Source organism: Entelurus aequoreus, linkage group LG02 (genome assembly GCF_033978785.1).
Source record: "Entelurus aequoreus isolate RoL-2023_Sb linkage group LG02, RoL_Eaeq_v1.1, whole genome shotgun sequence".
Taxonomy (NCBI): Eukaryota; Metazoa; Chordata; class Actinopteri; order Syngnathiformes; family Syngnathidae; genus Entelurus; species Entelurus aequoreus.
Window position 1 is genome coordinate 64,731,235 of NC_084732.1, and position 11,666 is coordinate 64,742,900.

The following is an 11,666-nucleotide window of genomic DNA, read 5'->3' on the forward strand; positions in this document are numbered from 1 at the left end:
ATCATGTTGTATGCTTGCATGTTCGAAATAAACTCAAACTCTAAACTCAAAATAAAAGCAGCACAGTTGTATTGCGCGCACGACATAGATGTTTTTTCAACTTTATTTTGCAATTTGTGATTGCAGCTGTTCACATTCACTCACAATCACGCACACGCATACGTCCACACGGAAGTAATACAAATAACGCTTTTCAAAACAAAAGCAGCACAGTTGTATTGCACACTCGACATAGATATTTTTTAAATTTATTTTGTAATTTATGATTGGCCTCACGCGGGCTGGACAGGGACGCACAAAGGGCCGGATGTGGCCCGCGGGCCGCAGAATGCCCAGGTCTGGTGTATACAGTACATGGATAGTAATAGTGGATGGTGTTATACTTCTTATAGCCAGTGACAGTGAGTGCCAATTATTTTCTTCACAGCATTTGAAACGGTACTTGTCTCTGCCCTGCAGGTGAACATTGTGTCATGTGACGGGAAGTGTCCGTCTGCCAGCATCTACAACTACAACATCAACACATACGCTCGCTTCTGCAAGTGTTGCCGAGAGATGGGGCTGCAGCGGCGCTCTGTGCAGCTCTATTGCAGCGGCAACTCCACCTGGGTCAGCTACGCCATTCAAGAGCCCACCGACTGCTCCTGCCAGTGGTCCTAGAAATCATGCTGCAAATAACACTCCCCAAAAACACACACACATACGTAAACATATGTTCAGGTCTATCTGGGTGGGCAGAGCTGATAAGTACAATCATCTTTGCTTGCTGCAAATATATTGCAGTACTGGCCAGGAAGTAATGGCTGCAGTTGTACCTCCCTGGCAGCTGCAAACACACAAAGCACTGTGACATTTGACCTCCGACCTCTCGGGGCTAGTGAGAGACAGATTTACTTTGCAGGGATAGACATAGTCACAAAAAGGACTTACTACAGTAAAGAGCCAAAAAAAAACATCACTTGAGTTTTATCTGTGAGAGTCAAGAGACTTCCATTGTGAGCAGTGTGTGCATTTATTTGGAAATGCATAAATTGAATAAAACCACTATTCACATAATTTTTTCACCTATCAGTATCCTTGTCCATTATTTTATCGGACAAGGAAAAAAACTATTATTGCATTGTTAGGCTTTGTTTCACCACTAGTTTTTTTGTACTTTAAAGCAGGAGTCTCAAACAAGTGGCCTGCAGGAACAATAACGTGTCTCTCTACTTAACTCAATAATTAAGTCTAACTGTGGCCCACGCACCCTAGGCAGCTAACACTTACATATATTATGACAATCTTAAATCCCCACTACAAAGAACACTGTATAATAACAGCGCAAACACCAAAATTACAGTGCAATAAACACATTGGGCAACACTAGGTACCTTTCACATTTGAACCAATACAGTACTAAATCCTGGTACCTGGGAATCAATGCTGGTCCCACTTCAAGGTTCTTTTGTGTGTTGATAAATGTTAATTGTTAAATATAAAACACATTTTTTTAATGTAACTTTTAAAAATGAGCTGATTAGGAAAACTGTGCTGTCCAGTTGTTACATCTTGTTTTCGTATGACTTTTCTGAGTCTCATTGGCAAGTATTATATAGTAGACCTTGCATGCAATTCAAAGACGTTTTGATGGCTGCAGTGTGTAGGCTACAGTGGGTTGCTTAGCTAGGAAATAGTCTTTGCCATAAAGCTGAATGTGCCAGTCTAGTCTGTTGCGCCATTCACAATGTTTGTACTGTAAGGGCTTGATTTACTAAGATCCAAATATCACACGCTAAACTGCATGTGCAATCAAAAAATTGCGTCTTGCGGGTGATCTACTAACACTGGGTGGGCAATTGAAAAGTGGTGCATACCGCCTTATTTAAATGAGGATATTGCGTGCATTCAGGGCTTTTACCGCGAAGACACTTGATCATTTTTTGCACATTTATGTTTATCATGCTCCTACCTGTGTGCGATGTATTGAACCAGCAGCACACATTTATAATCTGTAACACATTTTCTGAATCGCAGTCTTTACGACAGAAACATTTGCACACTGACACTCACCATATTTTCCGGACTATCAGCCGCTAATTTTTTCCTTCGCTTTGGTACCTGCGGTTTATAAAACGGTGCAGCTAATTTATGGATTTTTCTTCGCTAACGGCCATAATGTTTTGTATTTAATAAATAGTTTTCAATACTGACAGAGACACCGAAAAGGTGTGTTATTGTTTGTGCTATGGTGCCATCTTTTGGACAAGTTTGCTCACTGCAGGTGCTGCGAGTTGAAAGTGTACTCCCTGTTTTGTTCCTTGAACCGGAAGTATTCGTCCATAGTGTTTCTGTTCGAATTCATTCATCACTCCAAGCAACGTTTGTAAGTTTTACAATATAACTAAAACAATTCATACTTACTAAACCGTCCCATGTGTGACGTCTGTAGAATTGTTATCATGCATATTTGTACGTGCTATGGTAATGTCATTAAGCTAGCAACGATAGCATTAGTGAATATGCTAACAGGTTAACAAGTGTCTGTGTTAGTATTATTAACTTACACTGCACTTCCTTTTTTTAATAGTTTCAGTTTCGTAAATTCACCAAAACGTCACCGTGGAGTTATTGAGTCTGTTAAGCAATTTGCAGAGTGAACTTCCGCAGCTAGTGGGTCCCTGACGATGACTTCTGTTTTTCTTGATCAACCGTTTCACTGCCATGTTACAGGCACCGTTTGGCAACAATTACAAAATGGTCCGGTGCAAATAATATATGCAAACAATTGTATTTCTTCTAAAATTGGGTGGGTGCGGCTTGAATACCAGTGCACTCTATAGCCTAGAAAGTACAGTCATTTTGTGTGCGAGGTTGTGGATCGCATCACCAGTGCATTCGTGCTTCTGAAATGACTCAAACACAAGAAACTGCATAACTGTCAGAGATATTTTATAGTAATATATTTCCTAAATAAACAAAACGAACAACTTAAAAAAAAAAAAACGCCAACAGACACCAAAACTCATCAATTGAATTAATTTTAATTAGGCCCTTTAGTCATTCAGTAGCTATAAGATAAGATAAGAAGTAATTGCTGAATAAACGATATGTCTAATATTTTTTTTATTAGGGTCGGTCCAAATATGTTGAAACACACACGTAGAATAGAGGATTCTCTGTCCATCGTCTGTCTCTGCAGCACGGGCTCCTCTTTTCTCACAGCCGTGTGTGTCTTTGTCAGATAGCTCGTCCTTTTCACACGTGCTAAATAAAACGCAAAATAGAGCTCCCAAAATGGTGAAGAGTGTTGATAAATCAAATTTTATCCATCCATTTTCTACCGCTTGTGCCTTTCGGAGTCGCGGGGGGCGCTGGAGCCTATCTCAGCTGCATTCGGGCGGAAGGTGGCGTACACCCTGGACAAGTCGCCACCTCATCGCAGGGCCAACACAGATAGACAGACAACATTCACACTCACATTCACACACTAGGGCCAATTTAGTGTTGCCAATCAACCTATCCCCAGGTGCATGTTTTTGTAGGTGGGAGGAAGCCAGGGTACCCGGATGGAACCCACGCAGTCACGAACATGCAAACTAAATAATTACTTTTGCATTTTCTCCTCCCAGTATTGTGGGCATTTTGTTTATCAGCATGTGCTCTGCATATTTATCAAAATATGGCATCGTTGGATCTTACGTAAATCGCCACTCGATACTAACGACGAAATTCGATCGGTGCCTAAAAAGTACCGAATTTAGTACCCATTCCTATGAGACACAACGAGCAACTTCCTTTAGGAAAGCAGACGTGTGGGGAACTCAACACGTCAATATGCAATTTCAACGTCCTAGTTAATATTTATGATGACTTAAAGGGGATGCAAAACCAACTTTTTTACCAGTTGCTCCCTGTTTTTGTGTGTTTGGAAGTCTTGAACATTTTCAATCGAACCATAAAGGAAGACATGTCGGAAATATTTATTAAAAAATATATATATAAATATAAAAATATGCCTTCATCCATTCGAGACGTTTGGAATTCATAAATTTAGTGACATGTGACTGGCCCTAACATTCACATGCATCCTCGCAGTTGCCATTGCTAATAAAAAGTAGCGTGTAGTTCTAATTGATATCTGTCAGTAGACTCAATATGGAAGCGCTAAAAAGTACAACATGGTAGCATGGTAGCAAACGCAGTTGAAAGAGGCTTGGCCTGGAGGCACAAAAATAAGACCGCCCCAAAAAAAACGGCGATTCTGAAGAGACAGTCAGTAAGTGGCTTAAAGATGGTCTGAAAAACATAATCTATGCAGACTTTTGACCAAAGATACACCATTACATGTTATGTAGACCGCAAGGAAGTGTTTTAAATGTAGAAAACAAATCACAACAGGACCACTCTAAGGCCTAGCACTGTAGCTGCTGGTACATTTTGTCACGTGGTTAAATCACGATTTTTTACGCCCAACCTGCCCCCGACTGAGGTAAACTGAGTTTGAGACCCCTGCTTTAAAGCATTTTGTAATACTTAAGTAGGCTTCCATCTGCCTGATGATATTTAATGGTGAATGAAGGATAAAAGATGAGTGACATTTGTTTGTAGTTGAATTTATTCTAAGAGTGTCCCTCTACTGTATCTCCTTGGTGGTCCATCTTAGAAACATTTTAAGGAGATGGGAAACATTATTTACTGTATTCTTTACTATATAAGATTAGCAATAGTGAGTTAGATTTGTATCCAGCTGTACATGGGGCACTTTATTTATTTATGAGAGATTGATAAAGCATGAATATGTGTATCACCTATCCAATACATATGATTTCATTTATTATATTTGGTTTTAAAGTCTATTTCAAAACATGAAGTGAGCGGGAGAGTTTTGTGTGCTAAAATGTTGAATCACACATGTTGTAAATATTTCCTTGTTTACTGGGTTTCTGCTATTTCTGGACAATGTGTAGTAAAATATCATTGGTAAACATATTTCTGTCATCCACTAGTCAAAGTCATTTTCTAGCAATTAGGCTATAAATGATCGTCTGAGCTTTGATTCATGCAGGTAGAACTGAGAATACAAATGAAACACGATTAAAGCTAAGATTTAATTATAAATGGGGCACCACTTCATGTAACATAATACCAAAGACCCGACGTGTTTTCACAATAATTGATGATCCAATGCTTCTTATGTGCAATTCTACTCTACCTGTAACTCCTTCATTGCGACCTGGGACCCAGCGTAATGAAGCCAAATTTTTCTGGCCCGCCACAAATAGATTTGGACCGGCACAATTTGGTGCTGCTGTACCTGTTATGTGGCAGGATGAATTGTAACTGCTGCTCAGCCTAACTCATTTCAGGAACAAAATGTGGATTTTAGAATTGGTTGGACACAACTGGCTTGCAAACAGGGAGCGTGGTTTGAAGAGATTAAATGCATGTTTTGGAGTAATATGAATGGGAAACAAACTATTCAATATTTTTTTTTTGTACAAAACTAGCAGAATTGAATAAACTATTTTACTTTGGTTTTTCAAGATTGCATTATGTTTAATGTTTCCATTGTATGTTCTGGCTGGGAATCAAACGATATTTGCTGCAACAAAACATTGATATTTAAGCGCCTACACTACCAGGCATCACAGACACTTCAGTGTGAATTGAACCATATTTATATAGCACTTTTCTCTTGAGACACGAAGCGCTTTACACAGTGAAACCTATTATCTGCAATCTTTAAGCTACATTGTGGGTGGCACTGGGTGAAGGTGGTGAAGTGTCTTTCCCAAGCACTCAACAGCAGTGACTAAGATGGCAGAAGCGGGGATCGGACCTGGAATCTTCAAGTTGCTACCTGGCTGCTCTACCAACTGAGCCACTCCGTCCCAGTTCCCCCACACCTTCAGTTCATTTCACTTCATTTCCTTAGCGCAAGTTTCAGACAACAACATAACCACCTATAAGTGGAGCACTAGACTCGTCTTGTTTGGATATTTTATTTGTCTTACTTAGTTTGTGATTCATACTACAGTGTGGAGAGTCCAACTCACTCCTATTTTGCATGTGACTGCTGAGTGCTGACAAATCATTGTCACGTTTGTAAAAATGCATCCTCAGAAAGCCAATCAATCAATTTAAGTTTATTTATATAGCCCCTTAATTACAAATGCCTCAAAGGGCTGCACAAACCATAATGACATCTTCGGACATTCTCTGATCCCACATCAGGGCAAGTAAAAACTCAACCCAATAGGAATAATGACAAACCTTGGAAGGGACCCCCTTGGGTGACTGGTGAAGTCTGTGTGTGTGTGTGTGTGTGTGTGTGTATATATATATATATATATATATATATATATATATATATATATATATATATATATATATATATATATATATATATATATATATATATATATTAGGTAATTTGTACTGTAGAAATTGTGAAAAAACTGAACTTTACTGAGTTCATTATCAACATTTTTGCTATTGTGACATTAGCCTTTCCCTAGCAATTGTTAAGGCTGACAACCAGTTAGCAATATTTTCCTAGCTTGTTTTATTTGAATTAATTCAAGAAATATAGTGAGAACAGATGTAATTGTAATATCTTACTTGTTAAATGGGTTTAAAAAAAGACCTTTAGAAGGAAAAGAATAGACTTTTGGAAATGAGCTAGTTTACTGTACCTTAAGATTAAAGATTAAAGTACCAATGATTGTCACGACATATATCTTGGAGGTAGTCACATGATTGTCACATGCATGACAGCCATTTTTTCCTATACTTCCTATTATACGAGTACTCGCTTATATACTTCACAAGTTCAAGTCAAGCACAAAGCAAAACAGGACGCAACATTTAAAGTATTATTATGAGTTGAATATTAACATCTTGGGTAAAACCATAACGCTACTTTTCCCCCGCATTGTGTTTGTGTGTGGTGTTTATGGCTGGAAGGGGTGGTGGCCTTGATAATCTGCTCACAACAGTTGCACACCTGAGCCGCTGTGTTTGTGGCATTGATCAGCAAGCAGTGTTGCAGACATACGACTATGAAATGAATACATATTTTATTCTGTTTGAATGACTTATTTTCTTAACGCAAATTGTTTGGAGCTAAATTATGGCCAGAAGTTTTGTACTTTAAAACTGAAAAAGTTTCCATGTTGAATTTTGGGAAAGGCATCAGTGTATTGAAATGCACACATTTGCTTTCATCACGGCCCGAGCATGCAAAGTGCCTGCGAAGGCCTTATTGAAACTGCAGTGTTTATTATTATTATTATTTTTTTTCTGCCACTTTGGGTGTTTTTTGATGCACTTAGCATACACGAAAACTTCCCAAATTTTGCAAGGATGACTTTTTTGATTGATTGAAACTAGGGATGTCCGAAAATATCGGCCTGCCGATATTATCGGCCGATAAATGCGTTAAAATTTAATATCGGAAATTATCGGTATCAGTTTTTTTATTATCTGTATCTGTTTTTTTTTGTTTTTGTATTATTATTATTTTTTTTTTAATTAAATCAACATAAAAAACACAAGATACACTTACAATTAGTGCACCAACCCAAAAAACCTCCCTCCCCCCATTTCTTTCTGTTATCAATATTCTGGTTCCTACATTATATATCAATATATATCAATACAGTCTGCAAGGGACACAGTCTGTAAGCACACATGATTGTGCGTGCTGCTGGTCCACTAATAGTACTAACCTTTAACAGTTAATTTTACTCATTTTCATTAATTACTAGTTTCTATGTAACTGTTTTTATATTGTTTTACTTTCTTTTTTATTCAAGAAAATGTTTTTAATTTAGTTATCTTATTTATTTATTTATTTTTTTAAAGTACCTTATCTTCACCATACACGGTTGTCCAAATTAGGCATAATAATGTGTTAATTCCACGACTGCATATATCGGTTGATATCGGTATCGGTTGATATCTGTATCTGTAATTAAAGAGTTGGACAATATCGGAATATCGGATATCGGCAAAAAGCCATTATCGGACATCCCTAATTGAAACTTTTATTAGTAGATTGCACAGTATAGTACATATTCCGTACAATTGACCACTAAATGGTAACACCCGAATACGTTTTTCAACTTGTTTAAATCGGGGTCCACGTTAATCAATTCATGGTAAAGGTAGGGGTCTAATTGAATATTTTAGAGGTCTCTCAATAGCGCCCCCTTTAAAGTTGGAAAAATTGAGCCCCATGTCCCAGAATCACATATCGTCACGAAAACCGCTGGAGACATCCTTCATGACAGGATGCACGAAAAAGTCTCATGAACTCATATCCGAAAACGAACAGGAAGTCGACTATTTTTGGTTTCTGTTTTTTTCTTTTAACGAACTCCTCCGAGGGACTTTTACCAAATGAGTCACGGTTAAAATGACAGATATATTAGGATCATTTGCGAACACTCTCTGTCTGCTCCAAAAGATGTGGGCGTGGTACGCCACCAAACTTTGCTCCCATGGTTTTGTGCCATTTCTCGACGACCAAAAGTTAAAGTTAAATTACCAATGATTGTCACACACACACTAGGTGTGGTGAAATTTGTCTTCTGCATTTGACCCATCCCCTTGTTCACCCCCTGGGAGGTGAGGGGAGCAGTGAGCAGCAGCGGTGGCCGCGCCCGGGAATTCGACCCATCCCCTTGTTCACCCCCTGGGAGGTGAGGGGAGCAGTGAGCAGCAGCGGTGATTTAACCCCCAATTCCAACCCGAGGTCGTACTTTTAACGAACTCCTTTTAGGGACTTTAACCAATTGAGTCGCGGTTAACATTACAGGTACTACTCATAGAGGTGATGATGATTTGCGAACAGATTTTGCCTATGCCATAAAATGTGGGCGTGGCCTTGCGCCAAAGTTGCCTCCCATGGCTTTTAGTTATTTTACACGAAACATTAAAAACTCAGCTCCACTAACTTAGATCCTGCTCCCAATAGGTAGACATGATGATGATGACACCCTGAAGTGCCCCATGTGTTCATATCTACTCGTAGTGGGCGGGGCCTGGCGGCAAAAACGGAGCCACACCATCATCAATTTAACTGTCATTTCTGCACTTAAGGTGATCAGATATCAATACTAAACTGATGTGGATGATCAATTGTTGCAGTTTACTCGGCTCTCCACAAGTTCAGATCTTGGTCATAATTGGTAGAAATGATGAAGATGATGACACCTTGCAGTGCCCGATAGGCTCACAGCCATTCGAAGTGGGCGGAGCCTGAAGGCGAAATCTGCCCCACGCCATTACCAATCAAACTGTCATTACTTCACTTCAGATGATCGGATCTTCTTCCAAACTAACATTGGGCTTTAAGGTCAGAGTCTAGCCATGCCTAGACTTTAATACCGACCCTAACAACAAATTATAAATGTCATAACTTCCTTCCATAAACTCCGATCTTCCAGAAATGTTTTGATGGTGGATCACAGTAATGAGTGGGCTGCAATTGCATTGCTGCAGTGGTGCCAATATTGCCCCCTTGTGGTGGAAAATCATAGCAGCCATAATTTCCTTCGACATGCTCCGATTTTCCTGAAATTGTTGATGGTGGGTTGTGGTGTAGGGCAGTGGTCCACAACCACCGATTGGTACCGGGCCGCGGACCGATTGGTACCAGAAAAAAAAAAAATAATTAAATGCTGCTAAGAGGAAGGAAGACAGCTCCTGTGTGGACTCAGAAGACGCAACTGCTAGCTGCTAAGCTAGCGCGGAGAAAGGCAGCGCCGGTCAGAAGGTAAGTAGGAAGCTACTCCCGCAGACCGCGACCACTTCCCTGAGGACAGCAGGAACTTCACTCGGTGACAGAAAACACTGTGAGTAATGGCTTCCTGCGCGTCTTGCACCATACTCACGGAGAGGTTGGCTCTGCTAGAGGGCCGTGTCCGCCAGTTAGAGCAGTGTAATGTCGTAACTTTAGATGTTGCGGACACATCTGCTAGCGTTAGCTGTAGCGAGCGAACTAGCCCAGCTTGTAGCAGTCCTAAGCGGCCTACAAGCTACGGTGTACCGGTTGAGACGCATAATAGATTTAGCTCTTTAGCTAGTCCTACACCCCAGTCTACCGGGCACCACACCTTAGTCATAGGGGACTCCATCACCCGAAACATAAAGCTTAGCAAACCAGCCACAGTAAAGTGTATCCCCGGGGCCAGAGCACCTGACATTGAAGCTAATCTTAGGGAGCTAACTCGCAACAGGCCTAGTAAACACGTACGACAGGCTAATCGCACCACTAATTATGCGAATATAGTTGTACACGTTGGCTCCAATGACACTAGAATGAGACAGTCAGAGATTACAAAGAGAAACATAGCCAGGACTTGTGATCTCGCCAGAAAGATGTCCAGGCATCGAGTAATTGTCTCTGGCCCCCTGCCTGCGAGAGGCAATGATGAGAGATATAGCAGATTAGTCTCGCTTAACAAGTGGCTGTTTAGCTTCTGTAGGCAACAGGGACTAACGTTTATTGATAACTGGCCCTCTTTCTGGGGCAAACCAGGCTTGCTGATGAGAGACGGCCTTCACCCTAACCAGGAAGGCGCCATCATCCTGTCTAGAAACATAGACTACTATTTAAGTCTCACTTGACTGACTACACTAGAGCAAGCCCGGTCACAGGCAATTACAATGTCTGTTAGTCCGGGTGAGGAGTCAGTTAAACTAGAACTAGCCAGCGCCAGGCTGGATAATCCATGTACGCATAGCAATTCTCTTAGAATAATACACAATTCACATAATGTTTTTTCTGTTGTGTCTGTGTCAGAGGTGGACATGCATTCTACTGAGGTGGCAAATTATGATATGTCCAGTCTATTGCAGCACCAAGCAAACAATCGGAAAATTCCCGTCATATCAATTCCTAGATATGGTCGAAACTATTTAAAGTGCACTACGCATAATAAACGCAACATTGTTAATATTGCCACTACGGATAATCTTAACAAAAACTCGTCAAAACAGCCCAATACCTATAATATGGGCTTTTTAAACATAAGATCATTGTCTCCCAAAGCGTTATTAGTTAATGAGGTCATTAGAGACAACAATCTTAACGTCATTGGTCTTAGCGAAACCTGGCTCAAACCAGACGAATTTTTTGCGCTCAATGAGGCATCTCCTCCTAACTATACGAATGCGCATGTTGCCCGTCCTCTTAAAAGGGGAGGGGGTGTCGCACTAATATACAATGAAAATTTCAACCTTACCCCTAACCTAAATAATAAATATAAATCGTTTGAGGTGCTTACTATGAGGTCTGTCACACCGCTACCTCTCGACCTGGCTGTTATCTACCGCCCCCCTGGGCCCTATTCGGACTTTATCAGTGAATTCTCAGAGTTCGTTGCTGATCTAGTGGCGCACGCCGACAATATAATCATAATGGGGGACTTTAATATCCATATGAATACCCCATCGGACCCTCAGTGCGTGGCGCTCCAAACCATAATTGATAGCTGTGGTCTTACACAAATAATACATGAACCCACGCATCGCAACGGTAATACAATAGATCTAGTGCTTGTCAGGGGTGTCACCACCTCCAAAGTTATGATACTTTCATATACTAAAGTAATGTCCGATCATTACCTTATAAAATTTGAAGTTTTGACTCATTGTCAACAAGCTAATAATAATAA

The 11,666-nt window shown here is 40.3% G+C and overlaps 1 protein-coding gene across 11 annotated transcripts in view; it reads left to right on the top strand.

Annotated features, from left to right (window-relative positions):
• otog (otogelin) overlaps positions 1-5,483 on the top strand; it is a 176,810-nt gene extending 171,327 nt beyond the window's left edge. For all 11 annotated transcript variants that reach the window (XM_062030540.1, XM_062030539.1, XM_062030536.1 and 8 more), the window contains one exon: positions 460-5,483. In XM_062030540.1, coding sequence (XP_061886524.1) covers positions 460-660 — 201 coding nt within the window. In that variant the 3' untranslated portion in view covers positions 661-5,483. The remainder of the gene's footprint in view (positions 1-459) is intronic.
• Positions 5,484-11,666: the final 6,183 nt, after the last annotated feature.